General features: G+C 47.8%; 1 protein-coding gene across 4 annotated transcripts in view; it reads right to left on the minus strand.

The window, feature by feature from the left end:
• Positions 1-18743, minus strand: part of RNF112 (ring finger protein 112) — a 680823-nt gene that overhangs the window by 122120 nt on the left and 539960 nt on the right. Inside the window, exon 14 of one of the 4 annotated variants that reach the window (XM_069651836.1) lies at positions 10736-11323. The exons of the other annotated variants lie outside the window; for them this stretch is intronic. Within the exon in view, the coding sequence (XP_069507937.1) occupies positions 11264-11323 (60 nt within the window). The 3' untranslated portion in view covers positions 10736-11263. Of the gene's footprint in view, positions 1-10735; positions 11324-18743 lie in introns of those variants that run through there. 4 annotated transcript variants of the gene reach the window in all.

An 18743-nucleotide genomic window follows, 5' to 3' on the forward strand; every position in this document is an offset into this window, starting at 1 on the left:
TACAAAAGTAAAAGGATCAACAGAATTAGATAAGGGAAATACCTTCGAAAGCACTCCACAACGGAGAGGGGACTCAAGTTATTTCCCAAAACGTTTGTCTTTGGCTCAAAAAAGACAAACTGTGGACATAAAGTATTAGTTGACAAGAGAGAATGATCGGGCTGGGCCCACAAAAGAGAAAGGGGGAGGTAGGCAAATGAGTCCAAGAAATGTTAGCAACAGAGATCTAGATAAGTGTGTGCTTGTGGAGAAATTGATAGACGTACACAAAGATGTAATTTTAAAACGCAGGAATGCAATAGAACTGGTGCACCACATTCCCAAGTTACGAGCAATCTGCTCCAGAGACATACGTTTTATAGTTTTCAAGTGAAACACAACTGGATCGAATATTGCTACATTTAGAGTCTAACTTGGTGAAGCAGATGCTGCTGGAAGCAACCTTTTATCGTCTACCATTGGGCTTTGATTTAATGGTAGTTCATCACGAATCTCAACTATGGCCCATAGTGAAAGAACAAAAAGACAGCAAGCAGATGAAAAGGTTCTGTAACGATCGTTGTAGTGGAATGGAAGTTTATCCGGACAAGGAACATGACAGAAGTCGACTAGAAGGAGGGAAAGGAGAGTCCTTCTGGAGAGAAAGTAGATACCCTACAAGGGTTACATGTGAGTGAAATAGGGAAATTGAGAGGAAAGTGGGGATGGAATCAGTGGCGGGTCTCTTAACTGTAGATGAAGGGTCATGGTTAGAAGAAGCTTTGGTGACTAACCACAAATGTTAGCAGACAATCTTTAAGGGTTCTATTATACAACTATGGTGTGCTGGAACACGAGAGGGCACTCTCATTTGGTTAGGAAAGGGGATTTTAGATTTGAAGATCAGGATATAAGTTTCTAACAGGAAACCTGGCTGACTTCAAATCCGATTTCTGGGTGGGTTTGTCACACACTTAAACCCGGCAATAAAGGGGCAGATGGGGAGGCCCTCCTCTGGTCTGCTGATAGCTATTGGGATCTCTATTAAAGAGTTGAAAACCCAGAATCCATTCATGCAAATGGTCAAGTTGAGGTGGGACCCTGTGGTTTATCCAGATAGAGAGGACAGTGTAATTATTAAATAAATTGGAACCCAGCAGCTATTATGGATGAGGTGTTTGAAGAGAGGGGTTTGGAGTCGATGGACGAATGTTACATTAGTGTGGATAATCAAATGCTTGTTTTATGTGGAGATCTAAACATTGGTTGTAGAAACAAAAAGGGATAGTCATATGCTTATTCTAATTTGACTGAGAAGAGGGGGCTCATCCGGTTAAGAGCTATGGACACAAGAGACCTGCCTATACTGAATTTCTATAGACAGGGAGATATCCCGAGTAAGCCGACTTGGGTAAGAGGATCCCAGACTGACACCATGGATTGCACAAGATTACACAAGATTTTAGGAATGAGATGGGGTGAAGAGAGAGTGATTAAAGGAGATATATGCCCCAAAATTAGAAATATCACAGGGGAGAAATGAACTCTGAATGAAACAGATAATGAAGTTCAGAGTTCTACGGGAAAGGTGTAGGTAATTGGAATGGGAAAATGGTGCAAGAAGTTCTTGACTACACAAGTAATTTGCAACTTTTGTGGAAGTTAAAAGTAATACAGGGAAAACAAACTTTCGGTATCGATATGTGTTTGATGTCAAGCTCTTTGTGAAAAGGAAACAGTGCAGAGTAGATCTAACATGGATAAGTGCACTGTCAAAACCAGATGCTCCAAGATGAATGATTCAGAGAAAAAACAATATAATTGGTTGCGAGCCCATAAGGCTTCTATGTTACAGCATGACGTCGAACATATGCTAAAAGTGAAATGCAAAAGGCAGATACTCTGCAGTCAGCTCTCCAGGTGACTGCTGTTGCGAAAGAAGTCTGGATCAATCACTATAAAAAACTATTTGCAGACCCTAAACTCCAGGCAAAGGTAGACGTTGGGCGTTCAGATAGGGAGCGTTTAATTCTGCATGAGAGGGAGGACATTAATGCATTGATTAAGAAAGCGGTTGGGCTGGCAAATGCAATTTTAAAGCGAGACCCAGAGCTATGGACAGAACCTTATATAGTTGTTCGATCAGGTGGTGAAAACTAGGTAGGTTCCTCTTTTTTGGAGAGCAGCTATTACTATCCTAATATCCAAAAAGGGAAATAGGGCTGATCCAAACAACTATCGCCCTATTGCCCTTTTGGATGTAGCTGGAAAGTTGTCTGCATCATTGGTTTGGTGCGCCTGGCAAATTGAATTGAGGTGGCTAATCGGAAGGACACTTTTCAGACGGGGTTTGGTTTGTAAAAGGCTCATGGACCGGTCTGAATGTAATCTTTCTTAACATCTTTAAAACCAGAGCTCTTAGAAATAAGACTAAATTGTATGTAGCCTTCAGGCATTCAACAGTGTGAATAGAACTCTTCTTTGCTTTAAGATGTCGAAGTGGGCTTGCACGAATGACTTGCTTGAGGCAATTAACGCGTTATATGCCTCGACTTTACTGAGAGTGAGATTGATTCTAGCTGGACGCCTGTTGGGGGAGATATTAACATTTAAGGGTTTGAAGTAAGGGTGCCCCCTGGCACCATCGTTATTCATTCTCAGATTTAGGCGATACTTTGAAGCAGGCAAGATGATTTCCACTGTGCATTGACAGAAGAATGATAAGCTGGTTGCTGTATGCCAATGATCTGGTCTGAGACAGCTATAGACCTGAAGCACCAACTTGATAAACTGTATGTTTATTAAAAAAAGAAAAAAAAGGCTCGGAAATAAATGTCCTAAAGTCAAAGATACTAATCCTAAAGCATGGTTGCATGAGGGAAAAAGGTGTTTGAACCAAGAACCCTGAGAAAAAGTGTACATTTTCTCACACTTGGGTATATGTTTAAGTTAAAGCTTAGTTGATGCTCCGAGTGAAAGAATTCTGAGAGCAAAAGCGAAAAACTAGGCAGCCCAGGGCTCTGTGTTACTCAGACGATATAAACGCTTCTCTGTCGGGGACGTCATTTGGGGGTTTCCAGGGGTAGTAGCTGTTACCAATGGCTCCCCCTCTGCTACCCCTAGACCTGTCCTTGTGGCCCCTGGGCCCCTGGCCACTGGATAAAGAGGCAGTGCGAACAGTAGATATCTGAATTGCACCTGAAAAAGGTGGTTTTAAATGCAGCTAAATGTGCCACAGCTTTTTTCACCTGGAATCTAGATCCAAAGATCTAAAACCATGAAGCCGCCATCACTAACAGGTTGGCAGTCCATTAGTGAAGAATGCCTGAATGGTTGGGTTCAGAGTTGGGGCTGTCTGTGCAGCTTATACCCAGTACTCTAGCAGTACTCTAGCAACAGGCAGAGTATGGGGGCTAGAGAATGGGCAAGCGCAGCATGCAGTATTCAGTTTCTCGTCTGCTTTGCACACCCAGTGAGCCATTGGGCCTTTGATGAGAGGGGTGTGCCCTAGTGGCTTCTTCCACCAATCTAGCTTGGGCACTGTGTGACCTGACCCAGATCTGCGAGACCTGCATCACAGACACACTGTAGATATACGCAAGGTGAGATAACTAATTTAACTAACTAATTTACATCAAATTGCCCTTCCGCCTTTTAAGTAAACCATCTGTTGCTTCCTCAAGCAAAAAAAAATATATGTTTGGAAGGATAGCTCAAGGGCAACACACTTGCTTTGGGAACAAGAAGATGCAGTGCAACGTGGGTTCAGTTCCTGTTCCAGTGCTTAGAAGCTGAAGAAGGCTTGATTTAAGCAAGAAATGAAGGACCAAATAAAATAATAAAATTGTCCTTTTCTAGCGATGATGTCATGGAGCTGCTGCTGCTGTTTACATTTTAAAATTAAAAAAAAACCTGCAATTACTGCAACCTGCAACACATCCTTCCCCTATTTATCCCATCTAACAAAAGAAACTGTGGGCTACTTACCACATAAGCAAAACAGAAAGGTGATAGCTGGAAGGTTTCAAAGCATTTATAACCATTGGCAAAACTCTGGGAAACCCTGCAAACCATCATGTTTCAGCCTGCCAAGCCTTTGCATTTGGGTGTTTTAGCATTCCTTGTGTACCATGTGCCTTTAAAATCAGTGTCACTCACGCATAAATGCCTCGCAAACCTCGCACTGTGTTACTTGTCAAATCTATTCCCACGCAACACCTCTGACTGCCCTTTTAGAGCTGCACAAGCACACTGCCTTGATCCCAAGGTTTAAGCTACAGAAGGCGGGGGTAGTAGTTTTCCTGTGCTTGATGCTAAACTGTGGAATACTCTACCCAACTCACTCAGATCTGAACCATCCTACCACTCCTTCAGAAGCAAAGTCTAAATCTGGCTACTAGCAAAGAATTATTAGCTTTTCAACACTGTACGTTACTCCTACGTCTTCTCTTGCCTGTGATATGCAATACCTCCCTGTAACATGTAAATATGTCTAACATCAATATGCTTAATGCCCAATGATGATCATTGTAAATATGTAAGTAATGTATTTATGTATCACTGTAATGCATATATGTAACTGTGTAACACTAAGAAATGCGCCCAGATGCCTTAGCGCTTGGTGCGCTTTACAAACAAACACAATTACAAATTACTGTTTGCTGCCTCCTTTTAAAATTCGAATTTGGGTGTTTAGCATTCCTTTTGTACCATCTGCCTTGCACTGTTTGCTGCCTCCTTTTAAAATGTGCATGTGGGTGTGTGTATAGTTTATTCAACTCCCTGTACCACCCACCAATTGTAATTCTACTTCTCCTGAGTTTCTCTTACTCTCTCCAACCTCAGTCTACTAGGCCTCCTAGTGATTTCAGCCAGAACTGTGCGGTGCTGCCACTCCTCCCGCAGTCCTTGTTAATGCTCTGTCTAACTACGGCTCTCTCCACCTCTCCTATATTCTATAACTGCTACACTATCACCTACCCTCCTTCTCTCTCCAAGTCTGGCAGGAAGAGGCACAACAAAGACATCCTGAGTGCAAACCCTGGACTTCCCTTTGCAGACACCTATGTCAGTGCTTCCTCTAGAGAGGATATCACTGATATCCTTTTCTCTGTCCCTTCTCCTGATCTCTGGAACCCCCATCTCATCTCCACTCTCTCTCTCACTCCTCACACCCCTCTATTAGCGGTGGCACCAAGTGGGAAGTCCTCTTGGCTGGCTTTGCATCCTCTCATTGCTTCATTAATGTGTAACACACTGGCACCATTCTGGTTCAGGGTCCACAACCCAACCTCCCCCTCTTTGACCACCTCTTACCTTCCCTCATTAACTTCCTTCCTTTGCCTGCATCCCTCCTTCTCCCTCTTTCCCGCCTCGGAATGATGTACCACGCCCCTGTACCCCACCTCAGAAAACCTTCAAAAGCACGGACTTCCTCCACCTGGTGACTCTTAACGCCCGCTCAGCCAACAAACACTGCTCTCACATCTGTCTCCTTCTTGAAGACATTGACCTCAACATTCCCGCTTATACCGAGACTTGGTTCAAAAGCTCAGTCACTGCTTTTGGCTCCCTGCCAGCTTTTCGCGCTCTGAAACACTTGTGTACAAGCGCAATATAAATAAAATATCATTTATTTATTCAAGATCATCTCCAAGCCTCAACCTCACCGGCGGGGGGTTGGGGGGGTTGCCTTAATCTTCCCTGAGTGGGTTCCTGCTTCCATTTTAGCTACCCAGATCTACTCCTCTTTTGAATGCCTGGTTTGCAAGTTGGTCACCTCTCCCACCTCCACCCTGACTATTGCTACCATATACCGGCCTCCAGGCACCACCTCGCTTTTCCTCTCTGAATGGGCCGACTTCTGCTCTTCTTTACTTTCTTCCACCTCTAACCTTCTCCTCCTGGGTGACTTCAACATTCAACAGGACTCCCCTGGCTCTGCATCCACTTTATTCTCGGACCTCTGCTCCTTGCTTTCTCTTTCCAGACTCCCTTCGGGCCAACCCACACAGCTGGACACACCCTGGATACCCTCCTACTCTAACCTATCTCTCTATCTCCGTTCCACTAGTCACCCCTCTCTACTGGTCAGACCACTCTCTCCTCTCCTCCCATATGGGTCTCATGGCACCCTGACAGCCCCCACCCCCCAAAAGTTGCACCAAATGTGTTCACTAACACCCGCCCGCTGAAACGAGTGACTGTGGCTCCCTTCACCTCTACCTTCACTCCCCCCCACACCCTGACTTCTGACTCTACCTCAGACTCTGCCCTCAGCAACCTCTATCTTTCCATTAACAACACTCTTGACATTCTTGCCCCAGTCATAAGGACTCGTCTGAAACCTGCCTATAAGCATAACACTTGGTATGACACTGAACTTGCAGCCCTAAAACGAAGGTGCGGGGGAGCAGAATGGAAGGGGCAAACCTCAGGCTCATCCCCAGACAAACTGGCCTGCCGCCTGCTCCAAAGGCAATACAGAATCACCATCCATGCAAAGAAAAGAGCCCACATTCAGGCACAAGTCTCCGGCACATCCAATAACACAGCTGAACTTTTCACAATCTGCAGGAACTAGCCAACCCCTCTGCAGTCTCCTCCTCCCCTTCTCCCTTCCAGGACCTCTGCAATGCAATGGCCTCACACTTTGTCACCAAAGCTCAGGACATCCTAACCACCCTCTCTACACTCCCTCACAACCCATCCCGCTCTCCCGCACCACACTCCCCCCTCCCTCCTCCATTTCCTCTTTTTCTCCTGTACTCCTGAAGAAGTTATCAGAGTTGTCCGCACCAAGAAGGTCTCTTCTAAACAGGTCGCCCCTTTCCAATCCAGGGCTACCAAGGATAACATTGACTCCCTTGCCCTTTCTCTCGTTGATTTCTGCAATCACTCCTTTATCACTGGATCTTTCCCCTCCTTCCTTAAACACTCCTTTGTGCGCCCACTTCTGAAAAAAACATCCCCTGACCCTAACTTCCCTGCCAGCTATCGGCCTATCTCCATTACCCCCTTCCTGGGGACGCTACTTGAGAAGCTGGCTTTGCCCCAACTTAACTCTCACACTGAACTTGTTGGAGGACTCCACGACCATCAATTTGGATTCCAAGCATCCAGAGTCATGGAAACTGCTCTCTGTACATCCGTGAAGAACTGCTTGCATCTCTGGACTCCAACTCCCCAGCTGTCCGTATCCTTCTCGATCTATCCTCTGCATTTGACACAGTTAACCATTCCATCCTCATACAAAGGCTCCACGATATGCTTAGTATCTCTGAACGGGCACTGGATTGGCTCTCCTCTTTCCTCTCCAACTGCTCTTCCCAAATCAGCCTGGGCTCCTTCTCCTCTCCTTCTTCCATCTCCACCTCTGGTGTCCCCCAGGGCTCTATACTAGACCGTAGTTGCAGGTATTGCAGTAATAATAATAACATTGAAACAAAGCTTATGTTATCTTGCACTGGCCTAACTACTCAGAGAACCTCTCATTTTGGAAGGTTCCTCGTGGATGTCAGGAGCTTTGTCAGGACCGGTGGATCATTTTAATAAGTGGGGAGAACACCTAATTGGTTTTTGCAACTGTAACATTTTAAGAGGAAGTTTTTGAATGGCCATGTTTGATCACTAGCCACAGTTGGTAGTCAAACGCGGTAAGGCAAAAACGAAATTCACCAAAAATGGTTAAAAGTCACTGCTGCCACCCGCTTGTCAATTTAGCACACCTAGAGTAACCAAAATCCTCTGAGTGTTAGCGTAGGGCAAAACAAAAAGTGTTTAGCCCATTGTACTGCATTGTAGAATGATAAAGGTTACCACAAGTGATAACAAGTTACTAAAAGTAGTAACAAAGTAACTACACTAAGGGAATCAATGGGCCTCATTACAAGTTCGGCGGTAGCCTTACCTTTAAAACTTTACTGACGCCTGGCAATGGGGAAATACAGGGGCATTACAGCCCTGGCGGACCCTGTATTTCCCCATTGCCAGGTGCCGGTAATAATTACTATAGGGCTCAATGGGAATGGGGAGGGCAGATGCACCAGCACCATTCATGAATTCATTCATGAATGATGGCGGTGCATCAGACATGGTCTGCTCGCTGGTGCCGGCAGACCTGGCGGGCGGGAAGGCACCCGTGAGCAGAACTCATAGTTTACCGGTCTGGTAACAACGGTACCAGCAAGCTTACCGGTACTGTTGTTACCGGACAGGCAAGCTTATAATGAGGCCCAATGGGTCTCATTAAAAGTCCGGTGGTAATCCTGTCGGTGCTTCTGGTGGGTTGCCTCCAGACTCGTAAAACCTTCCAGCACCTGACTTCCCTGTGCTAGCAGGACATTATAAAATCTCGGCGGATTGGGAAGTCAGGCGCTGGACAATGTTAGTCCCTATTCCCACAGAGCCCCATAGGACTCCAAGGGAATGGGAACACAGAATCACTGGCACCGTAGCTAACAGTGCTGGTGCGTCCGTGGAAACTCTGTGGGTGGGTGCCGTTGCACCAGGCAGGCCAGACTTGCCGGGCGTGGCGGACGCCACGCACTGAGTTGTAGTGTGGCGGTCCAGAAATTGATGCCGGTACAGTGCAACCGGCACCCAACATTCCGGACCGCAACACTTATAATGAGGCCCATTGTTTCCCAGGGTATACCGTCATTTCATCGCCGCACTTTTAATTGCGGGGTTTTTTGCCGCAATTTTTTTTCGTAAAAAAAAACATTTAATTTTTTGGGGGGTAAATTTTTCAAAAAATGGGTTTGGGTGTTCGGGATGTAAAAAAAAAGAAACAAATTGAAAGGGGGGCATGGGGAAGTTACCACCACCAAAAAAACAAAGAAATTTGATGTTTTTTTCAAAAAAAACATCGCGGAAAAAAACCCTGCGATGAAAAGTGCAGCAATGAAATCACGTAGAACCGTTTCCCAGTACTGACAGCCTGCAGGACATGTATGATTTCCCCATAACAGATGAGTAAAAGCCAGTGTAGTGAAGCCTAAGGTTTCACTGCACTGTAAAAAGAACATGTCAGATACAAAAATAAAATCAAAAAGTTTGGGGGTCCATAGAAATGGAAGGAAAGGTGTAGTAAAGAGGAATCTTTCCTAACAATGTCTGATGTGTGTGGATGCAAATCTGAAGGAATTAGGGGTGACCTGGGGATCTACAACTGCTCTGGGTTTGTGGCCCACAGCAGAAGTGGCTCATTTGCCAAATTGTACAAAACTGTCAGCGATTACAAAGGGTCTGTTCTTTTGCATCACAATTGTTGAATTGTTAAAAACTGTTGATATCTAAGTGGTCAAAGCATATGTCAGTCAGCAGGACAGTACTCATTCTAGTTCCTTGACCCTTCTGGTGTATTTAGCTTTCCAGTGAGCAAATGTTCACCTGCACTCCCTATCAGTGTCTTTCATGCTTGGTAAGGATATGAGGGGGAATTATTTCTGTGCGAATTCCCTTTAACCTTAGAAACCCCCAGAACCCCAGCATCTTTTTGATTTTTTTACCTCCTGAGTGAGTGGAGCTTTTTGCCACTCACGCGTGTGTTTTTCTCTGACTGTGTTTTTTGTACTGTTTAATGGAGTCTGGTAAAATCTATAGGCATCTGCTTTTCGCATAGTTACATAGCACCCTCTGTGCAGTGTCACTGACTCTTAATGTTTAAATACATTTTCTTGTGGGAACTACAGTTCCCAAGAATAGTGAGCTAACGTTTATCCAGCTGGAGTTTCAGGTGAGCCTTTAACCCTCTCAGCTGACCCCCTTACTGCGATCCTTTCGTCTTCATTTTTTCCCATTTCTTTTTACTTTTTTCTGTGCCTTCTGGCGCTTTCTCTCCCCCCTACTCAGCCCCATCCCCTGTCAGTCTTCCTCCCCTGCCCACAGCCCTCTGCATCCGCCCATTGGCAGCTGACCTTGGTACTGCAAGCTGCATCAGTGTGCAGGACCCAGCTGATCTCCATTTTCCAGCTGGAGTTTCAGGTGAGCCTTTAACCCCCTCCTGCGGTCCTTTGTTGTTCTTTTCTCCTGTTTCTTTTGAATTTTCTTCTGCGCCTTCTGGCACTCTCTCTCCCCCTACTCAGCATCCTTCCCTGCCAGTCTTTCTCCCCTGCCCACAGCTTGCCCCCATTGGCCGCTGACCTCATTAGCTCAGCCCCCAGGGCAGCCCCACTGCCCGTGCAGCCCCCTTGGCGAAGGACCCCGAGGCAAAGGACAGCTCCTGCAGGAACAGCTCCAGACAGTGTCTGACGGAGATGCAGGAAACAGACAGCTGTCAACCAACAGCAACTGACAAGGTTGGTTGGGTGCGGACAGGGGGGCGGAGGGGTCAGCAATGAGAGTTCCGGGACTTTTTTTTTATTGTCCCTACGGTTCGGCCATGTGTTTTTAAGCATAACTCGGTAGATCGTAGAAAACCTTCCTATGGACCTTACCCGACTTTTCGTCCATTAACGCACTCGAAATCAGCCGCCATTTTCTGATAATCCTATCACTTGCCGCATCGCCCTGGCTCACCTGCTTTTGCGGCACTAAATCAAATCCCCCGCCCCTGAAACAGACTTTATCAAAACATTCATATTCCCCGCCTCTATCCGTGACGTGACTGTGCTGCGTAGGCAAACGCGCCCAGGCGTCTTCTACGCGACTCCACACAGAACCCGGAAATCAACACAGATCAGCTCACACAACACAGCGCGCCACAATTCGCAATATGAAACTGTACTTTTAAATCAAACCGCAAGATTGTAAATTTGGTAAAGTACATTTATTTGACATCAAATGTTTAGAGAATATTCAGCGATTTTCTTTTTTATTTGCTCTCGATCCAAAATAGTTCGTTTTGGAGGCACGCGATGTTCCTTTGCTGTACACAGGGTCTTAGATCATCTCACAATACAGCGCCACAATTCGGAATATGAAACTGTGGTTTAAAAGCAAACTGCAAGATTGTACATTTGGCAAAGTACATTTATTGGACATCAAATGTTTATAGAATATTCATCGATTTTCATTTTTATTTGCTCTCGATCCAAAATAGTTCGTCTTGATGCAAGCGATGTTCGTGTGCAGTAAACAGGGTGTTGGTTTACGATAAAATAAGCTCTTCGGTCGCACTGATAATCGCATGGCTGTTCCAACAACGAGGCACTAGGCCACCACAACGGTCTGTATGTTGCATCTAGCCGTTAGTACCGCGTAAGGGCATACTTGTACTTGGCGATCGTCCCATAAAATGGTCAGGGTGGTAACGTTGTTCACGCGGAGAAGCAACTGGCGGTTAAAAAAGCCGTCCGCCGGTGTCTGGTACTCGTGACACATGCAGTAATGCATGATGTACCTGTTTGAAAAACATAAACAATGAAATTAGTCTCACCATCAGATCTTTATTAAAATTATTCATTTTATATATTCGGTCGGGAAATTATTTCATAGCTAGGACAGTGCAACTGGGTTTTAAACGTCAAGGGGGGGCTGTAGGATACTGAGACAGTCCCTCAGTGCAGGGGTTGACAGGGAGTGCAGGTGGAGAGTGGAAGGGTCCAGGACCGAGATCGCAGACAGTGGACCAGTTGTAGCAGGGGAGAGGGAGAGAGAAAGCAGAAGCAAAGGTTTTGAGGTGCTTCCGTAAAAGTAGACGGTTCTCCCCAAGATAGTGCGCGGTACAAAACAACATGCCACATAGAACGAACAAGTACAACTTAACCCGTCTTTAAAGCTACTGTATAGTAATTAAATTGCGGTATAAACTCATCTAAAGAGTTACTTACATTATATTTGCATTTTCCATTGCGTCTGTGCGTAGGGCAGCCCCGAAATACCACTCCTTCTATGCCGACGTTATTTCTTCTAATGAACGAACATGAAATGGCTTTCGTTTCTGAAATTATATTCATTATCGTTTCTTACGTGGTCCCGGCCTGTCAAGGTCAAAATACAATAGAACCTTATACTGAGTCGTGTGCCATTCTGGCACCCGAGAAAAAATCAAAGCAGCTGACCTTCACTTTGAACGAGCACACATTCCTAGTTAGCTACATTCAGTGTAAGGCATTCTCACAGGACTTGAAATTTACACTCCATCTTTGCATTTTGTCTGCGTGCTTTGCAGCCACACAGAACCATAAATACGGAGACATTCTATATTTTTTGAAAAATGATTTATATTACTGTTTGGTTTAATTTAATGCGCAAATGAACAAGGTTGGATAGATACACATATTCAATGGGCCTGCGACATGAGGAGACTTGAGAGAACAGACAATGAAATTACAATCATTTAAACCGTGATGTGTATTTCTCAATGAGTTCTTCTTTAGGTGGACATGGAACAGATGCAATGTTGGGTGGCAATGCAGTTGTCCCCTGCACAGGTTCGTTCACAACTCCATTTATGTGCCTATCTAGGACGTCAACAATAAGTTTCTCAATAAACTCATATTGCATATCCTCAAACACTGGTTTGATCACCCATTGTTTACTTCTTTTAGTGAAGGCCTTATTGTAGCGAAGCGTCCCTAGAGTTCCGGTCGTCCTACTTTGTTGACGGCCAACATTATGGTTATGTGCCAAGACCGCTAAAAGAGTCCGATTTATCATGCCCTCCATGCCAAAATGCAATCGTTTTGGCCTGTACTTGAGGCACATATTGTGGAACACCTCCAAATCTCCTGTGTGGCAGAATTCCGTGAGTCCCCTCAAAGCTTTTGTTATAGTTTTATCAAATACAATCTTTTCAATGGCTTTGTGAGTGGGTGATGAAGGAATCAACCACTTCTTCTTCCGTGCCTCCTCTGTGGACAAATGGCCATGTTCACAATTGTGGAAATGTTGGTTCGTGTTCCATCGGTGAACGTTTGTACAGTGTGGCATTACTGACCGCCATTTTTCCAGTAGAATTTCCAACGACCCTCCACATGTTTTTGAGCTCCACCAAAGATGGTTGCTGATTGACTTGGACCACTGTGAAATACCTTGCAATTCTTTTTTTTTACCTGCAGCCGACAATTTTTTATTGATTGATTTTGCAAGATGCCAAACGTCAAATTGGTGATTTATATTTTTGTACTGTTCTCTCATTGTCTTGGCAATTGAAACGTGTCTGTCCGTGGCTATCAGGTCGATCACCATTCCCCGCGATTGTAGTTCTTGCAATGATGCTACAAAGCCAACTTTCTCCATGGCCACTGAGGATGTACTTTGTGACACCTGCACGACCACCGAACTCACAATTTTCTTACTTTCCATGTCCTGAAAGTGGTAGGTGCAGTACTTGGCTGAAAATCCTGGGCTGTCGCACTGTCCATCACCGGCTAGCCTGAACCGTTTGCCCGCGAATGTACTATCAATAGACATTTTTTCCATTCTCCAAGCTTCGCTAATGGCTGGAAATAGATAATCGGTTTGGTATTTGTAGAACTGAGTTTTCGCAATGAAATGGATTCCCACAAACTGAAAGAAAGACTCTAATTTTTTAAAACTTGAACCACTAAAAAGTGCAGCCGCTGCACAAAGTAGATTGCCTGCTGGCAGTTGTCCCAGCATAGGTTGTGCAGACCATGTGAAAGGATGATATTTTGTACAGGTGGCATGTATTTTAAGGTTAGTGCCTCGAATTGCACGAGTCACATTAATCAATGGCTCCCCACATACTTCCCCACCAACCAAATGCCCACATTTCATCCGAATAATAATATCAATCAAACAACTATCGAATACAATGAATTTGGCCTCTTTCCTTATACTGTCACTCTGCATCCCAGCTGGTTCGGCCTGTAACGTTGAGGACATGTCACTCACATGAAAGGTAGAATCTCTGATATCGTCTTCCGCTATGTTCAGTGATATTAATGGTGTTTCATTGTCGCCTACTTCATTCTCTTCCATTGCAACATCTGTTCCTTCTCCGGCGATGGGTGAATAAAACAATTTCTTCAACTTTCTCGCGGTCTTAGTTTTTGCGGGTGTGGATTCTGTGAATTGATCTCCGACTGCATCCGAACTACCAGGAGGACATTCACTATCAATGGCTGGTGGTGGTATAGCTCCGTTGTCAATCACTTCATATTCTTCCCATTGGCACGATGCTTCTCCAGTCTCAAGTCCCTGCCAAAAGGTTTGACAAGCAACATCTCTCGTTCGCTTCACTGTCTGTGTAGATCTAGTTCGTACACCCACTCGCAACTAGAGGACAGATTGGAAAAGGGGTGTTCAGTTTAAACACAACTTACAGTATTGAACTATTAACAGTGAAAAACAACATAATATAGTGACCAGGACACTAACCTTCTTTTGCTTTCTTTTCTTTGAAACTTTCTTGCCTCGAACTTCAACATCAGGATGCTGTTGCTCCGACTCATGTGTATATGTCTCCACTTCCTCTTGCGCTGCAACGACTATGTTTTCCTGATAAGCACATCCATCACGCACTGACGCTCTATCGACTCCCTGAAACATAGAACTTTCATTAGTATGTATAATAATATCAAAAACACAAAATGTACTTGGGGACCAATACCCACGTACATCTCAATAGCAAAACAAGAATGAACGCTTTGTGTAGAACATTCAAACGACAATTATTCACGCATTATTGATCTAGTTAGATGGAACTGTCAAGATCCATACCTTGGGCTCCTCATAGACTTCCATTGATGATATTATTGAAGATGATGCTTCAGTGACTCCCTGAAACACAGTAATTGCATTAGTATGGTTTTCTATTTTGATAAAAAGAACATAAAGTTTGTGCAGGCGTCAACGGCTCATCTAAATAGACCTGCACAAATGATCAGTTGTCTAAAATAAATAATGGATATCTAAATATGATTCGATTTGCTCGATCGTTGGAAGTGTCACCACCCAGAAATCTGCATCAACTACTAGGGGTGATGTTCTTGTAGAAGAAGCTCCGTCATCTCCCTGAAACATAGTACTTGCGTTAATAAAGAAGGAAGTATAGCAGATGTAATCACGTCATATGATCTCGCTTGATCGAGCTGTCAGTATCCATACCTCGAAATGCATAAGAACATCAAGGGACGATGTAACTGCGGTGCACACTTCTGCAAGCTGTTGCGCCGACCCGTAACTGCACGCTCCCCCTTCTTCTTGGACTAATGCTCCATCGACTCCCTGAAACATAGGACTTTCATTAGTAATGAACACAATATTGAAAAAAGAAGACACATACGAGGGTGACGACAGAAGGACATATCAATGGCTAAAAACGAAAGAAACATTGAGGCCGATTCATGGAATAATTAGCGCGGCGCAAGTGGGCAAAAACGTGCGAATCGCAGTGGAATAGCGAAAATCGCAGTGCAAGTGCGAAAATCGCACGAAAAGCAGCGCACGTCGATTCATGGAAGGCCGTGCGCGAGAAAACCAGCGGATGTGCGATAAAAAAGTGCGCGGCGCACGTTGGCGCACGTTGGCGCACAGGCCATCTAACAGCGTGCGCCAGGTCACAGCGAAAATCGCACAGGCCACAGCGAAATTCGCACATAGCGCGGCGCACGCAATAAAAGTAGGCGGAACACGGGCGTAACACTCGGAATGGGGAACAACTTGCCAAAACGTGGGCGTCACGGGGGAAGTACAGGGCACAAGTGCGCGGAACGCCCACACGCTCGCCTACAACACGTATTCATGGAATAGAATAGGGGAAAAAAGCGCACGCTCAAACCAGCGCACAGGCACAAACACGACCGCCACAAGAAAGGAGGCGGTAGCGTCTCTGCGGCTGTAAGAAATGTGCGCCAAAAGGTGCGCCAACAAATAGCACCTATATACTGCCATGATGAATGTCCCATACTGTGGGCCTCCAGGAAAAATGACGTGCAAAGGGGTACCCACAAACACGGACACCCGCTGACAAAAAATACGTGTGCATGTATACCGGGGTGCGCGGGAAGTGTCACACGCGATTTGCAGGGTACGTGCATCACAGGGGTTCGCGTGAAGTCATTCACGCGATCGGGCCTGGGGGAGCGGGCTACGTGTATTACAGGGGTTCGCGTGAAGTTCCTCACGCGATCGGGCCTGGGGGAGCGGTCTACGTGTATTACAGGGGTTCGCGTGAAGTTCCTCACGCGATCGAGCCTGGGGGAGCGGGCTACGTGTATTACAGGGGTTCGCGGGAAGTTCCTCACGCGATCGGGCCTGGGGGAGCGTGCTACGTGTATTTCAGGGGTTCGCGTGAATTTTCACACGCGAATAGCCTGGGCGCGTGAATTTGAGGGGTGCGCGGGAAGTTCCTCACGCGATCGGGCCTGGGGGAGCGGGCTACGTGTATTACAGGGGTTCGCGGGAAGTTCCACACGCGAATAGCCTGGGCGCGTGTATTTCAGGGGTTCGCGGGAAGTTCCACACGCGAATAGCCTGGGCGCGTGTATTTCAGGGGTGCGCGGGAAGTTCCACACACGAATAGCCTGGGCGCGTGTATTTCAGGGGTGCGCGGGAAGTTCCACACGCGAATAGCCTGGGCGCGTGTATTTCAGGGGTTCGCGGAAAGTTCCACACGCGAATAGCCTGGGCGCGTGAATTTGAGGGGTGCGCGGGAAGTTCCACACGCGAATAGCCTGGGCGCGTGTATTTCAGGGGTGCGCGGGTAGTTCCACACGCGAATAGCCTGGGCGCGTGAATTTGAGGGGTGCGCGGGAAGTTCCTCACGCGATCGGGCCTGGGGGAGCGGGCTACGTGTATTACAGGGGTTCGCGGGAAGTTCCACACGCGAATAGCCTGGGCGCGTGTATTTCAGGGGTTCGCGGGAAGTTCCACACGCGAATAGCCTGGGCGCGTGTATTTCAGGGGTGCGCGGGAAGTTCCACACACGAATAGCCTGGGCGCGTGTATTTCAGGGGTGCGCGGGAAGTTCCACACGCGAATAGCCTGGGCGCGTGTATTTCAGGGGTTCGCGGGAAGTTCCACACGCGAATAGCCTGGGCGCGTGAATTTGAGGGGTGCGCGGGAAGTTCCACACGCGATCGGGCCTGGGGGAGCAGGCTACGTGTATTACAGGGGTTCGCGGGAAGTTCCACACGCGAATAGCCTGGGCGCGTGTATTTCAGGGGTTCGCGGGAAGTTCCACACGCGAATAGCCTGGGCGCGTGTATTTCAGGGGTGCGCGGGAAGTTCCACACACGAATAGCCTGGGCGCGTGAATTTGAGGGGTGCGCGGGAAGTTCCACACGCGATCGGGCCTGGGGGAGCGGGCTACGTGTATTACAGGGGTTCGCGGGAAGTTCCTCACGCGATCGGGCCTGGGGGAGCGTGCTACGTGTATTTCAGGGGTTCGCGTGAAGTTTCACACGCGAATAGCCTGGGCGCGTGAATTTGAGGGGTTCGCGGGAAGTTCCTCACGCGATCGGGCCTGGGGGAGCGTGCTACGTGTATTTCAGGGGTTCGCGTGAAGTTTCACACGCGAATAGCCTGGGCGCGTGAATTTGAGGGGTGCGCGGGAAGTTCCACACGCGAATAGCCTGGGCGCGTGTATTTCAGGGGTGCGCGGGTAGTTCCACACGCGAATAGCCTGGGCGCGTGTATTTCAGGGGTGCGCGGGAAGTTCCACACGCGAATAGCCTGGGCGCGTGTATTTCAGGGGTGCGCGGGGAGTTCCACACGCGAATAGCCTGGGCCCGTGTATTTCAGGGGTGCGCGGGAAGTTCCACACGCGAATAGCCTGGGCGCGTGTATTTCAGGGGTGCGCGGGAAGTTTTACACGCGAATAGCCTGGGCGCGTGTATTTCAGGGGTGCACGGGAAGTTTTACACGCGAATAGCCTGGGCGCGTGTATTTCAGCGGTGCGCGGGAAGTTTTACACGCGATTTCTGCACGGTACGTGTATTTCAGGGGTGCCGGGGAGTCCCACATGTGATTTGACAGTGTGGGTCCTCCCAGGTGTACCCTGTACACCCTCCACGGCCCCTGCAGGCAGCACACACCACAGGGGACTACCCTGCATCCCTGGTCATGTCCCGCAGGCAGCCCACCCAACATGGGCATGCCCCCCAGCAAAGGCACATGTCTCCTTGAACTAATGAACACCAACACATGTCCCCTTGCACCCCCACCCCCCAGCACTGTGGGGCACATGCCAGCAGTCCCCCACCCATGTCCAACTCATGTCTCCCACCACCCCCACCCGCCAGCACTGTGGGGCACCTGCCAGCAGGCCCCCACCCATGTCCAACTCATGTCACCCACCACCCCCACCCCCCAGCACTGTGGGGCACCTGCCAGTAGGCCCCCACCCATGTCCAACTCATGTCTCCCACCACCCCCACCCCCCAGCCACCAGGGTCACCCTCCACCAGGGCCCCACTCATGTCTCCCACCACCCCCACCCCCCAGCACTGTGGGGCACCTGCCAGCAGGCCCCCACCCATGTCCAACTCATGTCTCCCACCACCCCCACCCCCCAGCCGTGCAGGGGCAGCCTCCACCAGGCCCCCACTCATGTCCCCTATCACCCCCACCCCCCGCCACCAGGGGCACCCTCCACCAGTCCCCCACTCATGTCTCCCACCACCCCCACCCCCCAGCAGTGCAGGGGCAGCCTCCACCAGGCCCCCACTCATGTCACCCACCACCCCCACCCCCCAGCCACCAGGGGCACCCTCCACCAGGCCCCCACTCATGTCTCCCACCACCCCCACCCCCCAGCAGTGCAGGGGCAGCCTCCACCAGGCCCCCACTCATGTCACCCACCACCCCCACCCCCCTGCCACCATGTGCAGCCCCCACCAGGTCCTCACAAT

The sequence above is a fragment of the Ambystoma mexicanum genome, chromosome 3p (genome assembly GCF_040938575.1).
Source record: "Ambystoma mexicanum isolate Mex_15411 chromosome 3p, UKY_AmexF1_1, whole genome shotgun sequence".
Taxonomy (NCBI): Eukaryota; Metazoa; Chordata; class Amphibia; order Caudata; family Ambystomatidae; genus Ambystoma; species Ambystoma mexicanum.